Source organism: Grammomys surdaster, unplaced genomic scaffold, assembly GCF_004785775.1.
Source record: "Grammomys surdaster isolate TR1022 unplaced genomic scaffold, NIH_TR_1.0 210, whole genome shotgun sequence".
NCBI lineage: Eukaryota > Metazoa > Chordata > Mammalia > Rodentia > Muridae > Grammomys > Grammomys surdaster.
Window position 1 is genome coordinate 2,597,516 of NW_021604655.1, and position 18,729 is coordinate 2,616,244.

Sequence of the window (18,729 nt, forward strand, 5' to 3'; positions counted from 1 at the left end):
CATACATTCCTGGTGGTGTTGCTGGCCATGGGATGCCCTGGTCCCTCCACTCCCGAAGGGTGGATCCCTGCACTCATCAGACTCTCTTGAGAACTTTGAATCTCAGTGGGAGTCATTACCAACAACGAAGGCTTAGAACCATCCAAAGGCCAGATGGGTTATGAGTGCCTGCCATCAGAGCCCCGGGGCTGCCCTGGTCTCTGGCTTTCCCAGGCCTTGTTGAGCACCTCCTTCAGTACCCTGCATCTTTCAGATGGTTCCTGTTCCCTCCATTAAGTTGCTAGAGGCAGCTTCTATAATTTGGCATCCAAAGCCACCATGCCTCACAGTCCCTTGTATCCCAGCTTCCATTTCCTGCTTTTCTCTTTCTTACAGTATACCTGCAAATCACTGTGACTCTATTACCTCCAAATCTCCGGCTGCCTGTCCCTTTTGCTACCCCTCAGGAAACCATTCCCATCCATCCCTTCTATTGCAGAATAAATGAAAACATCTTTCTCTTCTAGGGATAGTAACAGAGAAAAGAGATGAAAGATATTCCAGGTACCCTGAAACAAGCCCTGGCCACATCTCCCTGGATGCCTTAGTCACTTGTGTGAAATGGGACTTTCTTGGTCCCAGAGCAAGGTCTGTAGAGCTGTTTATGCCTTTCCTTCAACTGGTATCCCCTGATACTCATTAAGCTTTGTTTTTAGTGGAGTTACTGGCTTCAAAATCCTGACTCAAAGGGCAGAGGAGATGGCTCAGTGGTTAAGAGAACTGGTTCCACCCAGTGGTGGTGGCACACACCTTTAATACCAGGTGGATCTCTGAGTTCTAAGCTAGCTTGGTCTACAGAGCGAGTTCTAGGGCAGTAGGGCTACACAGAGAAACCTTGTCTCAGAAAGAAAGAAAGAAAGAAAGAAAGAAAGAAAGAAAGAAAGAAAGAAAGAAAGAAAGAAAGAGAGAGAGAAGGAGGGAGGGAGGGAGGGAGGGAGGAAGGAAGGAAGGAAGGAAGGAAGGAAGGAAGGAAGGAAAAAGTACAGTACACTAACATACACATAGTCAAAGCACCTACATATAAAATAAAAATACACTTTAAAAAAAGGAATTCAGTTCCATGCAGAAGAGTGCCTACAGTCTATAAGGACCTGATCCAAGTCTGTGAAAACGGATATGCTTGGTAATTCAGCCTTTTTCCTCCTTTCTTGGTGTTGGAGTTTGAACTCAGGGCTTCCTGGTTGCTGAGCATGTACCCTAATGTGAAGTTACCCCGGTCTTGTTGAGCAGACAGATCCTCCCTTCCATGCCTCCTACTTCCACTGAATGTTACAGGAGAGCTAAGCCTCCCTTGGTCCATAAAGTGGGGAGGAAGAGCCTGCAGTTCATCTGCATGAACTACAGAAGTAAGATTCAAGAAAGCCAGGAATTTAGCAGCAACTGTACTCAGCCCCAGAGGCTCCTTAGGCCATGTCTTTCCGGGGGAGCTACAAATTGGATGATTCTATTAAAATGTTTATCTGCATCAGGGTCAAGTCATGGGAGAGAATCTAATTGAGCCAGCTTGGGCTATGTGCCTTGTGGCAAGTATAGTAACTGGCCATTCATCAAAAGGCCTAGAGAACAGAAGGGAAGTTTTCTAAAGGAAAAGAGATGGTCTCATGAGAATAAAACAAGGAATAGTGGGCAGACACAGCCCAAGGTAGTCACAGACTAAGAGTAGTGCTCCAGTCTGCTGAGTACTGTATTACCTGTATGGGCCGTTCTTATAGCAATCACAGGCTAAGCCAAGGACTGTAATCAGTGAAATCTGTTACTGCCAGAGGGCTAAGTCCCCTCATGTTAAAGCTGGGTGGCCTGAGGCCCTGGGATGAGAGGCAGTTCTAGCCTAGGTCCTTTGTGTCCTTGTCACAGCCTAGTTTCTAACCTGCAGCTGGCCTTGAATGTTTCACCAGCCCAGTGCTGCACAGAAGGTCAGACTGGATCCATAGGCTCTACTTCTGGTAGGAATTTTCCATACAAGAAAGGAGGGGGTTGGTGAAAGCCCATATGGAAGTCACTGTGAGGGTCACCTCACATGTGAGAGGTTAATGGGTATGCTCCATAAATATTTATTGAACTGCCCTAGATGTACCCTGGTCCTGGGAAGTAGAGCCAGCTCTCCTATGTTTATATAGCACCACATATAGAGACCAAACAGAAATGCCAGCCTGAGGCTTTGGACTCTGGCCTCCAAAGGGAGCCCTGTAGGTGACCTGCTCCTACAGAAATACAAGCTGGCCCCAGATCTGTATCTGAGGTGGTGTCTAGCTCTTGGCTCTGTGAGGTTTTCTAAATTGTCCAGGCGTCTCCTGAAGTTTCCCCCATGGTCTGGGGCAGTCACCACAAAAGATGCCAGGCTCCAGCTTCCTTCTTACCCTGGCCCCTTTTCCATCAGTTCTAGCCAGATCCCTGTAGATCCAGACAAGCCCTGTCCCTCCTGGTGTTTACAGTCTGCAAATACTTGTGGCCAATTGTGCTGGCCTGGCAGGCCAGGGAAGACCAGTCCCTTCTGCCTGTCATTAAGCCCCTGCCTTTGCCTCTTCATGGCCTGTTCATGGCTGCAGCTGACAACCCCCCCCCCTTGGGGGGGTCTTCTCTTCTCCTTAAGATTGTCCAGAGTCTCTACAACTCTTGGGTCCTTCTGATTGCAACAGGTTCCTTGACACCTTTTGAATACCTACCGTCAGCCTCCTCTGAGAAGCCCTCACCTAAGTTCCAGTTTCTGCTGAGACTCAGGGTATGGGGAAAGGATGGGTCTATTTTCTCCTGTCCAGCTAGCATGGGGAAGACCTTTCCTTTGTTGACTTTCACATGCTGGGCGATTTCTACCTGTTTCCAGCACATTACAGCTGGTGTGTTATGGGCTAGACCTGCCTCCTTCCCAACACTGAGCTCATGACTCTGCACTGCTAGGGTTGGTTACTTACTGTGCCTTGTCCGGCTTGGCATACAGATGTAGACCCCTGACGTCACTGTACCAGTCTCTTGAAACCTCTCTCTCCCTGAGCCTCACATAGCCTGACTCTCTGTCTGGGGACTGGAGGCCAGGAGGTCTTTCTGTGTGAGCATTTTTAGCTAACATGAGCCAAGGTGAAGGTCCCACAGGCAGACTTTGGACAGGGTGAGATGAAATGTTTAAAACCCTCCTAGAAATAGTCTGGATGACTTCTCCATAAACCAGCATGCCTTTCCTCTGTCTTTTGGGAAAACACAATCACCCTAGATTAACAAGAGTTCAACCAGGTTTGTTTGTTTTTTCATACATCTGCCTTCAGCTCACCACAAATAAGGGGAGATGTCACGAACCTTTTTACTGTGAACATCTCTTACTTCCCTCACTCTTCTCATACAGCTGCGATTTCTCCACAAGCTGAAATCTTTCCCAGTCAGTTTCAGCCAATCAGCCTTAGCGCTCCCCTCAGTGAATGCAAAGAAAACCTCATAGAGAAGGTACCCCGATAAACACGGAAACGTAAGTGTCCCACTGCTCCCTTTCCTCTGGCTCTACTGGTTTCCGGGCTTTTCTTCTTGGGTTCTACACATCACTGGTTCTAGCTGCCCACTTCACACGGTGCCTCTGAGGTCGTCCTAAGCTTCCTGACTCCTGTCTGGAACACCAGGGCTGAGTTGAGCATTGCAATCCATCTGCGGGCTGTGAAATCACCGAAGTGAATCACGACCGGCATTAAAATGCAAAACAGAAGAGGGGTAATAGAGAACACGAGCATGCCTCCCGGTGAGCGAGGATGCCCGATTCCAGTCTTTACATGTCTCAGTGTATCCAGCCATGTCGTAAGATATGCTTCCTGCTGCGAGTTGTGGTTAAACGGTTGAAAACATGGCTTCCAGCTGGCCTGTGCTGATGGAGATGCTTGAGTACACCATGGTTAGTGTTCACTGTCAGTTTGACAGGCCCTGGAATCACCCAGGAGGAGGCAAGCCTGCAGGCGCACCTCTTAGGGATTACTTAGATTAGTTTTGGTTTGGGGGAACTCCTCTGAGGGATTATCTTGAGTGGGTTATTTGAGGTGGGAGGACCTGTCTTAAAGGAAGTCAGCGTTATTCCTGGTCTTGGTTCCCAGCCCACATAGAGTGATGAGCACAATCAAGTCCCTTGCTTCCTGACTTCAGGTGCAAAGTGACCGGCTGCCACAAACTCCCGCCACCTTGACTCTACTACCTTCAAACTATGAGCCACAATAAAGCCTTTCTCCTTTAGATTGCTGTTGTCTAAATATTTGGTCACAGCACAGGAAGAATAGCCGGCACGTGTGGCAGCGGGGGTGCCGTCATCTGGGACTCCTTGGACCCTGGGACTCCTTTGCGGAAACAACAGAGAAAGCAGCATAGAACAACCTGTCCACTGGGAGCATTGTGGGGTGAGTTGTGGGGAAGACTGCTGGCTCCCTGACTCCTGAACTCTTTCTTCATTGTAAGGCTCTGGGGAGGCTCTGCCTTTCCACATACAGAAGAAGAACTCTCTAAAATATTGAAACTCTGTAAGTGGCTGGATTCAGGGTCCTGAAGTTTGTGTGGACAAGAGCAAGAGAAAACTTGTTTTAAGTGTTGGGGCTTGAGCCCTGGCCTCGAGCAGACTAAACAAGGGATTTGTCACTAACCACTCACCCTGGTTTGTTTCTTGTTGTGTGTTAGTTTTTTGTGTGTTTTGTTGTTTGTTTGTTGGTTTGTTTTTAGACAAACCAGGCTGGGCTTGAACTCAGAAAGCTTCTCTTGCCTCCCTAGTGCTGGAAATAAAAGCATGTGCCACTACGCCTGGCCTTGGAAGTTGTCAGCCTGTTCTGACTAATGCAAACCCAGAACAAGGACTCGCTCTCTTTCCCAACAGACCCACAGATTCCTGTGTATAATCAGAATCTGCTCACAAACACTTCTTCCTCTGGCCTCTCAGTCCGTCCTTGGGGTTGCATGAATCTCCATTTTACCACCTTCCCTTAGGCTTGTCTCAGGGTTGTAACATGCCACTCAAAATTTGGTATAATAGTGTAAAACTTCCATTGCATCCAAACAGTTTGGAGAACATGGTCACTCTTTGTGTTCTTAGACCTGGAGACAAAAAAAGAAGGTACCAGATCCTTTAGCAGGTGTGTTATTTTTTATTTTTTAAGAGACAAGATCTCATTCTATAGACCAGGTTGGCTTTGGACTCACAGAGATCTTCCTGCTTCTGCCTCAGAGGGCTGGAACTAAAGGTATGTGCCACCGTGACCAGCAGCTAGTTCATTTTTTAACCACCGATGAACTAGGCTTTCCCTTTCCAACAGTCTCTGTAATCTCCACTGCCTCCCTCCCTCATCCAATAATTTCAGGTCATTTAATACGACTGGCTCTCACAGTAAGCATCTCCCGTTCCTCATGTACTTACTTACTTGGACTAAGATGCAAGACTTTTTAAACTTATCTCTATTGACTCTCAATTCATCTGCTTCGGTTCATATCTTGTTTCCAGTATCCAATTTTATCATTTATTCCTTCTGTTCTATGTCATGTGAAAATTTGAGAAAAAGAATGCTTTCCTGATCCCCAACTGTGAGAAGTCTTATGTTGGTCCATGCTACATGTCTCGAATGAGCACAGACCCCGTAACCTCCATCTATCCAGCCATTACTGTGGGGGATGGGTGTCTGACAGCTAGGTATCATCTAACCGCATTACCAAGAACCTCATATCTCTTCAGACTGTCTGGAAGATGGCTCAGTGGGTGAAGTGCTTATTTCAACAGCGTAAGAACCCGAGTTTGGTTCCCAGAACCCATGTTAAAAAGCCAAGCGTAATGGTATGTGATGGTAATCACAGTGTGGGAGAGGAGACAGGAGGACCCCGAGGCTGGCAGAGAGGCTGGAAGTAAGGCGTTCCAACTGGGTTCAGACAGGTGCATGTATCTGGGAACACGCTGAAGAGAAAAGGGACACAGTCTGGCTGATGTGGTCACCATTGCAGGAGCCAGAAGCCAGGCTACCCTAAAGTTCCGGTGGCTCACCCCATTTCAGTAAAACTGAGGAGTGCCTCTGAGGGGCGGGCTGGCTTGAAGCAGGGCTTTGTGTCCACTGATGTTTCTTTGGATGACTCTGGGCCAGTTGGTGGAGATTAAGGACACCCTGCCTCTTCTCCCTAGTGTTGATTCTTTACCATTGACTAGAGACATCAAGAGACAGTAAGACCCCAGACTGACAGTCTGTACACTTCAGGGATGGCTGGTGACTGGGATGTGGAACAGATCTCTTCTTCTGAAAGGACATTGCTACAGTTAAGCCTTCTACTCATTGACCCAAGCTTGCCAGAGACCCTTCCTCAACGACTGCAACTTTGCATGGTTATCAGTTTTCAGGAAACCTGAGAGAATATTAATTTTTCAGTTGGTGTGCTCATGCATTACTGATGTTTATGTCACTGTGAACAAAACACCCAAGAGAACAACTTAAAGGAGGGAAGTGTATTTTGGTTCACAGTTTCAGATGGTTCTGTCAGGGCCACTGGTCCCATGCACTTCGGCACATCGTCATGGTGTCTGCAACATATGACGGAAGAGGTTCATCCCCTCATGGTGGACCGGAGGCAAAGAGAAAAGAAGGGGTGTAGTAAGAAGGAGCCATAGGTAACAGGTATAATCTTCAACAGCATGCTTCTAGAAACATACATGCAGCTAGACACCACCTCCTAAAATTTCCAAGGAGCATCGCCCACTGGGGACCAGGTGTATAGCAGATAAACCTATGGAGAAAATTCAAACGGTAATACCACACAGGTAGGTGGAGATGTACTATCTATCCCTAGTGTCTAGCATGGTGCCTGATATGTATTATGTCCTCAAAACCTCTGTGGAATGAAAGGGAGAGCACTGTGGTCCTAGTCAAATGGGCAGAGCTTCAGACAGAAGCAGGTGTGTAGGGACATCTCGGTGTGCCTGACCGAACAACTACACTTGATGAGATGAGGAGATAGGCAGAAGCTTTCAGCATCAAAGCAAACTGGGCAGTGTCAGTGGCGCTGATACTGCTTCTTCTCCATGGAGAACCAGAAATGGGGCTGTTGTCTCCTCCATCACTCTGCATCCTTCCCGGCCTCTTGCCAACCAGAAGAGTGGTATGCTGACAGCTTATCTCTGGGGTGTCCCCCCTGACCCTTTACCCCTCCTCTCCTCCAGCAGCTTTGGCACACGGACTCCCCATCAGAGATATTCCCAGGCCCCGAGGCCCCACTCTGACATGCTCAGCGACTCCTGGCCTTCTATGCCCAGACGGTCAAATCACTCCCAGCTTTCCACAGGAGTTGAAAGAGAAAGAGCTGAAAGGCTTGAGAGTTAGGAGACCCTGATTCAAGTGCTGGGTGCTGCCAAAATCAGTCATGGGACCATGGACAAGCCTCTCTTCCCTCTTCGGGCCTCAGTTTCCTGAACTATAAGTTAAAGGCATTGGCTGCCTGGTCCCCTAAGGAAGCTCCCTCCTGCAGGCACGTTCTCTGGTCCTTACAGTTCTTGGCTCCATACCCCTTGTTTGTCTGCTCCTCAAATCAAAGTTTTAGTGTTGACAGGGATTTGAATTTGTAAATATATAAAAATCTGAGTCTTGGGGAGGGGGAGGGGCAGGTCAGAGAGTCCCAAGAGTGGCAGATGCAGAATTAGACCCAGGATCTTTGCTTCCTGTAACCATCTGACTTTGGCCTGAACTGTCTGGAATGGAAGGCTCTTTGCTCCAAAGCCACCAAGTATCTTATCCATGGCTGGCATGAGAGTGTGGAGGCTTTTAGTCTTCAGAGCATCAGCCCAGAGCTGTGTGCCTTCCGAGCTTACAGCAAAAAGCCAGCTAATCTAGACCAAACCCAAGGCTGGAGCTTGGGTCTTCAGCCTTCACTGTGTTACTAACTAGCCAGTCATTATGCTTCTCTGACTAAATGACCCTCATTGGGATGTGAGCACTGAAGAATAGACACTTACGCCTGCTATATTGGAATTCCAGGTTTGAGTTTTCAAAGTATTGACTCCTATGTCAAATTCTCAGTGAAAGCATGATCCATCCCACGATGCCTGTATTTGTTTCCTATCCTCGATGTCTTAGGTCAACAGTCAATGAAGAGACTGCTTTCAGGATGGTGGCTCACACCTGGCCCAGTCCCTTGTGGTCTGGGTTGTATCACTAGTAGTATATAGTTGATATTTTAGGAGCTGTGTATAGAAAAACATCCACTTAGCCTCTCATTCATTGGTGAGAAATAGCTGGCTCAAAGTGTCATTTAGCTCGGGCCGTGAGGTTAGTCAATGGTGGTGCTCCTTGTTCTTCCAGTACTCCTCCAGGGTCAACGGCTGTAGACTAATAGGACAGTGAGGAACACTGAAGACAGAGAGGTTTGCTGGAGGTAGCAAGCTTTCCAAGTGGAAGAAGTGATCTAGGAGGTTTGTGGAGGACGTAGCCTATGAGGTGAAGAGCAAGCGGGGATTGCGAAGAGCATTCCAGGTAAAGGAAATGGCGTGCTGAGGTTGGGGGTAAGAGCACAGGGGGTGAGAAGTGAGGAGGAGATTCTGAGGAAGTGGATGTGCTGGGTTTCAGCATAAATCGAGACGGGTCTGATGTGAGACAAGCCGTGTGCCAGCCCCAGTAAAAAGCTTGGGCTTGATTAATGAAGTACTGGGGAGCCACTGAAGGTTGTTGAGCAATGGGAGTGACATAATCAGAACTGGAGTCCAGAAATGTATGGAGAGCAAGTCCGTTTCTCTTGGACGACGTGTCCTATTGTCTTCAGGCAGAGGTGGGGAGGGTTGAGAAGGGGGAACCTGAGGAAACACTGGTTGGCATTCCAACCTTCAGACCCAGACCACAGGGGAAATGAGAAGAGAGTGAACAGTCCTTGTGGCTCCAGGACCAAACTTGAGGGGTGCAGAGAAGAGGGTGGAGCTAAAGACTTTTCCCTCCTCCTTGGCAACCAGCATTATCTGGCCTGAAGTCCGGTCTCTGAGGCAGCGCACTGAGCATGCCTCCGCTGTCTGTGTGAGTTCCTGAGGGGTGAGATCTTTAATTTTTGTCTGCTGAGCCCAGATGGGCAAGGGGCCAGCCTATGTTACAGCCTCCTCAAGGCCCCTTGGCTAAGGCGTTCAGACCAGAGTGGACAGAAACAGGGAATGAGTCACGGGGACTGGCTGGGCCAGTGGACTCTGGCTGCACCTCTCCCCTCCCCCTTAGCCCGGTGTCTGTGATCTTTCCTGAGGACTTTCAGGGTGCTTGAGGCCCTAGAGACAGAGCAAACATTTTGAATGTCACCCACTCTTGACTTGTGTCTCACCGGATGGGAGCAGACAGTGTCTTCACTGTACCAGAAGAAAAGAATGGACCGTGAGTCAGCCTCTACAGGGAAAGAACCCAGAGCTGCCCCTTTTTTTCTGTTCCCTCAAGCCTCATCCCTCATGGTGTGAGGGTGTCACTGTCCCAGCTGGATGCCAAGAACAGGCTGAGGAACCTCAATGACAGCCAAGGATAGCTGCTCCCCCTCTGTCTTGTTCTCCATGTCCTGCACAGCCACCCCAGAAGCCTGCATAGGTCTGCCCCCCTTCCCCAGACCTTAGAGTTCTCTTCCTGGAGATTCAGAATCACCCATCCAACCTCACCCCTGGGGAACACATAACTCCCTGTGGTCTTACAGGATGGATGAAAGGGGACTTCCAGATGCCCATGTGATTCAGGCCTGGAGCCTCTGCCTAAGAAATAATACTTCAGTGGGGGTGTGGGGGTGCACACGCTTATCCTGGCACTCAAGAGGCAGAGGCCAGTAGAGCTCTGTAAGTTCGAGGCCAGTCCAGTCTATATAATGAGTCCCAGACCAGTCAGGAATACAATGAGACCCTGTCTGAAAAAAAAAACAATAAACAAACAAACAGGAGGAGGAGAAGGAAGAGAAGAGGAGGAAGAGGAGGAAGAGAAGGAAGAGGAGGAAGAGGAAGAAGAGGAGGAGGAGGAGGAGGAGGAGGAGGAGGAGGAGGAGGAGGAGGACGTTGTGCTCCAGATCCCAGGAGTTCTTGGAGACTCTGTTCTAGTTACAGTCTGAATGAGTATATGCAAGTAAGTTGGAAATGACATCTCAGCTTGGTACCCCATACACAGACACTTCAGACCGGTTCACCTTAGACCAGAGCCAGGGAATGAAGGGGTCAGAGTGCAGTCAGTTATTTTTGAAGGACTGCCCTTTTCACATCTCTGCAGGATACCTTGGAGCGAGCACAGTGTGCTATGGTGGAGAAATTACAGACTTTGGAGTCACTCCGACTTTTTAGATGACTCCTGGCTGGTCTCCTCTCCTGTGCAACCCTGAGCAAGATACTCTTTACTCCTGAGGGTTTGTGATCTGGAGATTGCCTGCCCTGTGGCTACACAGGCATTCCTTTGAATCTTTCATTTTCTTTCCCCAAAGAGAAAATCTGAGGTCAAGATGAGCCTGGGCCAGTGATGGCAAGTTACTCACAGGAGGCTGAATGTACCTCCTTCCTTCTCCTTGGTGAGGGGCATCAGGGTCTCTGAAGCTCACCATGTTGGCTTTCGTCTCCTTGGACACAAAGTGGATCCCTAGCTGATCAACAGGGATTAGAGGAGTCTTACTTTGGACTAACAAACAGTTCCAAGGCCACCAGTATCCTTACTGTACCACAAATGCTGAGTCTTTCCATCACCCAGAGGATCATGGCTGGAGGTGGTCTCCCTGCCTTTGGAAGCTAGTGTGACTTGAATGTCTGGCTCGATAAACCAGGAAAGAGTTTCTACGTAGCTGCTTATAGCTATGACTATGGGTACATCACTTTACCTCCCTGGGCCTTCGCTTCTTCACTTACTACATGGTAAAACATAACACTTCCTTCACAGGATTATCGTTAAAGTCGGGTAAGAAAATAAGTGTGAGTCACTTAGCACAGAGCCTGGCACTTTTTAAACACCACAGGGGGCAGCAGTAATCTGTCCCCTCCCATGACAGAGCATCATTATCTCTGAAGGAGAGAAAAGCAGGAAAAGGTATCTCTGCTTTCCAGTGAGAAAATAGCAGCCAAGGGAAGCTCTGAACTGAGCTCCACTTACAGAAGACGGCCCTTCCAGAACATTCTACAACATCAGATCGCTTGATCTCTGCACCGGCATTCATGCAGTGGCTGATATCACTAAGCCAGCATGCTATGCTCCCTGGGTGGGAGAGGCATCAGCAGATCTGCCCCAGTGTTTGTGAGTTTGGGGGATGCCAAGTGGTGATATTTGAGTCAGAGTGGTCCCGGTAACCTACCTCTGTGGGCAGAGAAGCCATCACAAGAAGAGACACCTGGTCACCCTGTACAGCTCCATCTTTAAAACCATACAGGAAACCCAGCTGCCCAATATCTGAGGAGGACACTGAGCTGACCTCGCTTGAAGACCGGGGGTCCAATCATCCTTCTTCAAGCCGTCCTGACTTCCAATTAACCAGGAAATATGTTATTTGTTCTGAGTAGGGGAACAAGCTCTCCTGGGGAGAGGAATTCAGGGCTGGAGGTCCAGTGACTTCCAACGAAGAAAAATCTTTGGAATTCTGTGGGGAGTCTGGGTCTCAGCAAAGGAAGCAGAAATGCGGTCCTTGTTTTTGGTCCTTATTTACCAAATTAGTTCAGGTTCTGGTAGCTCTCCGGCTGCCAGCACCATTCCAGCAAGACATGGGAAAGTCATTAGGTTGCCCAGTGTGTCCAGCAGACTGCCATCCCCTTGGTGGACAAGTGTCCTGATCAATACATTGACCCCTAAGAAGAAACTCTTCAGGGCTTTCCAGAGAGGCTTTCCAGATTCCACAGATGTGTGAGTGGGCTTAACAGCATTCTCCTGTCTCATCAATGACAGAGAAATGACACATGGTGAGTCAGGGGCCATGCTGGGAACAGTTAACCCCTTGTCCAACTGGGTAGACAGGGTTCAGGGGAGTGGAATGTTCTGATCATCGCAGTTCTTCAGGGTATTAAGTCGTGAGCTGGCAGGCATGAGGGAGGCATTTGAGACTGGGCACTGGAGATCGTTAGTGGTCACAACAGTGGGGGTAGGTGGGAGAGTCCCCCTTAGTTGTGATGGGAGCTCTGGGTTGAGGCAGGTTGGTGTTGTCTTAAAAGCTTAGGCTTAGGTGAAGCCAGGTTTGAATCTTGTATCTGTTATTTATTGTGGTTTCTGGGCACGCCAGAAGCTGTTCCCAGACTCAGTGTTCTTCTCCGTGTTTGTGGAAATTATGATTCCTTGTTGCAGTGGTTCTCAACTTTCCTAATGCTGTGACCCTTTAATACAGTTCTTTATGTTGTGGTGACTCCCCCTGACCCCCTCAAAAAAAAAACACACTATAAAATTATTTTCATGGCTACTTTGTACGTTTAATTTTGCTATTGTTACAAATCATAATGAATACAGCTGTACTTTTCAATGGTTTGGGGGGCCCCGACCCACAGGTTGAGAAACCCTGTCCTGTAGGTCTGGTACACGAGTCATTTGCGGAGCACGATTGACACAGTGCCTGAGCCCTGCTAGGTGCCATAAATTTTGGCAGCTTCAAACAGCAAAATGAAGTAAAAGCCTATCAGGACTCAAGTGGGAGAAGGGGCTTTGAAAAGCTGTGTCACGAGGTCCCAAAGGTTGTGTGTGTGTTGGGGGTGGGGCGGGGGGAGTAGGCACGTAATGGGACAGGGGGACGGTGCTCAGAAAGGTAGCAGATGCCAAGCTGTGGAGTAGATTATCGGGGCTGTGGGCCCAGGAGAACAGGGTGGGGATTTCCAAGGACCACTTGTACTCACTGAGGAGTGGGAGGGGTGGCGAGGGAAGCGTGTCTGCTGAGGCTTTTGGCTGAGGCAAACAGTGAGAGGCTGAATGGGCGGCAGACTTCCAGAAATGCAGGCCGGGGAGACAGAGCAGTAATAATGACTTGGACACACAGGAGGAAAAAATAGCTCAGGGACAAGATGACGCCAAGGTTTCTGGCCTTGAGAAGCTCTTGGGGATGGGAGGTGAGCATTGGGGGATGGAGAGGAGGGTCCCTGAAGGCACCGGGCAGGTAGAACAGGGAAGTCTGGGCTGCAGAGATGGGCACCCATTCCAGCCAGGAAGAGTCAGCACGGGCTGGAGCTTGCTGCACTGTGCAGGGAGGGAACGGAGCATTCTGGGGACGGAGGTGATGTTCATCCCCAAGGACAGTAAGCATGAGAGTTTGGACCAGGAGTGGCCACCCAGAGCTCGTGTTTTCCTCTCTTCAAATGGGCTTAGTGATAATGCCAGTTATTGGGATTGGGGCACTCTGTTATTCATCCCAGAGCCAGCATCCAGGTGTCTCTTGACTGCCCACCAGATTCTAGCCCTGTTGTATGTTCTGGGGAAAATGGTGAACAATGTGTCAGCTCAGTTAGAGATACAGTAGCTAGGGAAGTCAGACCGATGAGTAAGGGTGACCTCAGGCTACCACACATATGTGCACCCTTACGTGAACATGCACACACACGTGTGCAAACACACACACGCACGCACGCACGCACGCACACACATGTACACGCATACAATGTCCGCTCAAGTGCCGGAGCCTAGAACAACAGGGCATTCTGAAGAGAAGTATAAGACACAGTTAAGTAGAACAGGTTTTTACAAACTACCTTGGTTCCTGCCCACAGGTAACAAGGATGGAGTTAGTCACTGGGGCGAGAACATTCTGGTCACCTTAGGAAACAGGGCTGAGGTTTCCCTGAGCCTGAGGGCACTCCTAGTGCACACCATCATCTGCCAGAAGAGGAGGTGCTGTGACAGCTGTCCTTCCTTTGATGCTTGGGCAATCGATGGCTATTTCAGATTCCCCCCCCCCCATCCCCAGGTACCAAGGCACAGTAAGAAAGTTCTTGGCAGATCCCAACACACATCTTTAGAAAGCGAGCCTTACCACTGCCTGGGCTGGCACGGACTGGAATGTCTCTTGGGGCAAGGGATGCAGGATTGTCAAGAGGTTGGTCAAAGGTGACTTTGATATGATGGTGTGGGATGGAAGACACACACACACACACACACCAAAGAACCTACACATCCCTATGAAAGAGCTGACCAATGCGCGAGCATCCGCTAAAAAAGGCTTGCTGCTCCTTCTCTGATGACACCTCCTGTGGAACCATGACCATGGAGAGTCACCATGTGAAAGGGGAGTCTGAAGAACAGATCCCACTCACCCCACTTTCCCCACCATAGGGCCTGCAGCTTTTTGATGGTGATATAGTGGGGGAGAGGAAGTGGATTAAATTAGATATGATTTTGATTGAATGGAACGAGCTTTCAACCTGAACAGGAGCAGGCTCTTTATTGTCTAAAGTTGATCTTAATTACAAAGGCTGTTGTTCTTGTATCTGGTAGAAATAGGAAAGCTAAGGACTATGCTTGACATGTATTAAGTAGAGCAATGGACCTGGAGAGAGGCTTGGTGGTGAAGAGCACTTGCTCTTCCAGAGGACCCTCATTCAGTTCCCAGACACCTCAGGTGGCTCACACCCATCTGTCGGTCTGGCTCCAGAGGATCCTGTACCACTGGGTTCCCTCATGCACACATACTAATATGTAGACGCACACACATTTATACATAACTGAAAGTAATCTTTACAATATGTTTCTAAAAGAGTAGGGAAGAACTGGGAGGAGGTGGCATGTGCCTTTAATCCTAGTACTCAGGGGGCAGGCAAATCTCTGAGTTGAAGGCCAGCCTGGTTTACAGAGGGGATACCCAGGGCTACACAGAGAAACACTGCCTTGAAAAAACCAAAACCAAAACCAAACAAAACAACAGCAACACAAACCAAACCAACAACAAAGCCCCAAGAAATGATTCGTCCTTGTAAGTGGGTGGTCTTGGGTATTTCCTCACAGGAACAGGAAGCTGAACAGCACATACGGCCACTCTAGGGCTGATGTTCACTCTGTGAGGTGAAATGAAGAGGCGGTCCTGAAGACTTCTTGGAACGCGCACTCCAGGTGGAGAGATGAGGCAGTGGATCAAACGTTTGCTGAGCAGAGTACTCACTGAGAGTACCCAGTGAATACCGAGCAAGATCGGCCAAAGAACCAGCCGGGTGGCGAGGATTCTGTAGCCCAATGCCAAGTATTGAGGCCTTCTTCTCCAATTAGGTATTACTTGGGTTTCTGGGAGGGGAGACGCTGGTATGGGAAGTTGTAATTGGTGCCTTTTACTGGCTTTTTCATCCTGTCTCCTTAGGAGGCAGTAGGCTGTGAAGTTTTGCTTCCAGGAAAACCATATATGCCTAGGCCTTTAGGCTTTGGGGCAGGGGACACGGGGAAGAAGGTAAACTCAAGTGGGAGGCAACCAACGTCCCTGTCTCTTGTCAATACAAGATGTGAGACCCACGCCCAGCAGAGACAGATCAAAGGCGCATGCAGTCTTCCTGGGGAAATCCATCAATGAATGAGGGGCTGTGACAGAAGTCCAGAGAGCGGACTGTGAGAAAGGCTACCGTCTTTAGCAACGCTCTCCTTTAGTCACTTTATTCAAGAGGCTCCATGTCTACCTTTGTAAAGAGAGCAGCAGCGGGCAGCCACCATCACTGTAAGCCCAGTCCAAGGCTTGATGTCACAGGAAGATTAAGATCTAGGTGCTAAGCCCGCTGGCAGAGTGTGTCACTTCGAAACACGTTAGCCAAGGGTGCGACCAGCTCCACTAGAGGGCGCGCGCCCCAAGTTGACCTTTCCCATAGGCAACGGGCTCCTGGGTGCTGCCCCAGGGACACCTGCATTCTCGGCTAGCGTCCCCAGCGGTCAGAGGAGGAAGCGATGAGAAGGCGCGCATGCCTCAGGCTCGGTCCCCATTACTCTGGTCTGGGTAATGGTCTTCCCCAGCTTCCTTCGGGCCTGAGAAGCAGCCTTGTTCATCTGTGTCGGTGAGGTCAGGAGAAGTAAACACATCTAGGACAGGTGGACAACTTGAGCTTGCTCAGGACAGGAGAAGGGTGGCTCAGGTGCGCTTGTCCAGGCAGACGCCATCTGTCCCCGGGTCTGCCCTGCGTCGCCCGCAGCTCCTCACGGGTTAATCCCCTCGCCGCCCGCTCCCTTCTCGGTGCCAAAGAGGGTGTTGCTGGAATTCTTGTCTCCCGTAATAAGGGGGCCGAGCTGTCCCTCCAAGGAGGGGGCATGGCGTGGATAAAAGAGACAAAAAAGCAGGGGGGCGGTTTCCAAAAATAAAACCCTCTGGTTCCCCTTCAGACGGCGGCAGTGCGAGCGCGAAGGTGCGGCGGCTGGGTGCGCAGCCCAGGCTGCTCACGACATACAGTGCTTGCCTGGGAACCTTGGACCCCCAGACGGCTGTTTCAGAGGTTCCCTAGACGGGAAGGGGTAAGCCGCCAGACGGGTCGGTGGAGCGAACGATGGAGAGCACCTCCCCGCGAGGTCTCCGGTGCCCACAGCTCTACAGCCACTCTGGCGCCGTGAGGGCGCCGACCACCGCCGGCTACTCCGGACGCGTCCGACGGACGCGTTGGAGGGGCTTCCTGCCACTTGTCCTGGCTCTCTTGATGGGGACAAGTCATGCCCAAAGGGATTCCGTAGGGAGATACGAACCAGCTAGCAGGGATGCGAATCGGTTGTGGCGCCCCGTGGGCAGCCACCCCGCAGCGGCTGCAGCCAAGGTGTACAGTCTGTTCCGAGAGCCTGACGCGCCGGTCCCCGGCTTGTCGACCTCTGAGTGGAACCAGCCGGGCCAGGGGAGCCCTGGGAGGCTCGCAGAGGCCGAGGCCAGGAGGCCGTCCCGAGCCCAGCAGCTGCGTCGAGTCCAGCCACCTGTCCAGACTCGGAGGAGCAATCCCCGGGGCCAGCAGCAGCCAGCAACCCGGGCTGCATCTTCTGTCGTGCGCCTGGCGACCCCTCAGCGACCCGCGCCTGCACGGAGAGGGCGACTCACCGGGTGAGTATTGGAGAGGGAATTGGGGATGGTGGCAAGGGATACGGAGATCCCGGACTGTCATGCCTTCAGTGGGGTGCAGGACAGAGGAGACTCTTGTCTCTTTGTCCTCAGTAATGCAGAGAAACCGCTCCGAGGTTCCGAAGCCAGGGCTCGGAACCAGCTTTCAAAAAGTTATTTTGGGGGAAAATAGATCTATTATCCTTTCCCTTGGACACCAGTTCACTGGGAACCCCGACGTTAAGCGCTTGTGAGTTTCTAACTCATTCTGTGCTGAGCTAACAAGCTCTCGCAGTTGCTGGGTGGGCGCTCTGGGCTCTTGAGGCCCAGAGAAGGTTAAACTGGCTCGGGGCGCCAGTAGGTGGAGGATCTGGGCGGGGGAGTGAGGACACCAGGGCGCGAAGACAGACGCATCTCCTGGAAGGGGCTGACAGCGAAGCAGGCGCGCCGAGACAAGTGTATGGTCCGGGCTCAGGTCTGCTGGGACACGCAGAGGGCTTAGGCATGGGTTTAGGAGCTCTGTGGAGGGGAAGGCTGCCCTCACGCTGTGCAAGGGACCGGGTCTCTGTGTGCCAGTAAGTCTATATGTCAGCATGGTTTGTACATTTGGAAAGGCCACGCCTCGCTCCAACTCTTCAACTTATTATTTTGCACCACTCGCTGAGGGCCCTGGACTCTATTACCACAGGAGACCCCCTTCCCGCCCCAACAACGCCCTGCCCAGAATTTAATGAGTTGGGGACCTCGCCTGTATATCCAGGTGTAACTGGAGTGAGGGTACAGGAGCCTGGTTAGGATGGATTGAGCAGGGCGCCATTGGTTAGTTTAGGAGGGGCTTTGGCAGCCCTTTGCCTGAGCCTGGTTTACCTGTCCGTTGTAGTCCCAAGTAGCAGTCACAATGCTTGTACGCCTAGTTCCACTACAGAGGATCTTAAGCCTCCAGCTCTGCACACATACTCTTCTCTCGGCTGCAGCGGTCTTCTGTATTTTAGCAGAATTCCCCGTGTCTCATCCCTTCCCCTCCCTCACCCTGCTTTATGCTTTTTTATAGCATTTATCCCCCCCAACATATTTCTATTTCTGCATATGTGCTCAGACTTATACAAGTTCTACTTCAGCAGGGTTTTGTTCACTTCCGTGTTCCCAGCAGATCAGTGCCTGCACGTAGCTGGCCCCCTCTGAGTCTAACCTTCGGAGGCCTAGCCTAAAAGTCTGCAGGGCATAGAGCTGCCTGCCGTCAAGTGGCTCCAGCATAGGACCATTCAAGGAGAGTTAATGGGACACCTGCCCTGTTTCAGCTTTCCCCTCTATCCTGGCTTGTGCAGGCAACTGCATGATTACATGTGCTGAGCATGGGAGAGGGCTGGGAGACCCACAGAATACAAACCCTGCTGGAGGGCAAGTCAGTTTCTTAAGATCAAGTTGGAGGCACGAACAGTATGTGCTGGTGAATGTGTTTCTGAAAGCAGGGACATGTTCTGTTAAGGGCAAAGAAGCAGTACAATGTAGCGGAGAGGCTCAGGGAGGAGCGTAGATTCGGAAGGAGATGGCCAGAGTGACACCTGGAGATGAGGCTGTCATGCAGGCTTAACATTGGCTCTGAACTAGGGCTTTTCACCATAAGCGTTTGCCCAGGAGCAAGAATAAAGCCCTGATATACAGGAGCCAGGGACTGTGGCTCAGATGAAGTCTAGCTGTCATGAGGAAAGGGTGGCTATGCTGCAGGCTTGTGCATGCTTTGTGTGTGTGTGTGTGTGTGTGTGTGTGTGTGTGTGTGTGTGTGTGTGT

General features: G+C 50.5%; 1 protein-coding gene across 1 annotated transcript in view; it reads left to right on the plus strand.

The window, feature by feature from the left end:
- The first annotated feature begins 16,408 nt into the window (after positions 1 to 16,408).
- Ltbp2 (latent transforming growth factor beta binding protein 2) overlaps positions 16,409 to 18,729 on the plus strand; it is a 93,879-nt gene continuing 91,558 nt past the window's right edge. The window contains exon 1 of the mRNA XM_028771890.1: positions 16,409 to 16,944. Coding sequence (XP_028627723.1) covers positions 16,409 to 16,944 — 536 coding nt within the window. The remainder of the gene's footprint in view (positions 16,945 to 18,729) is intronic.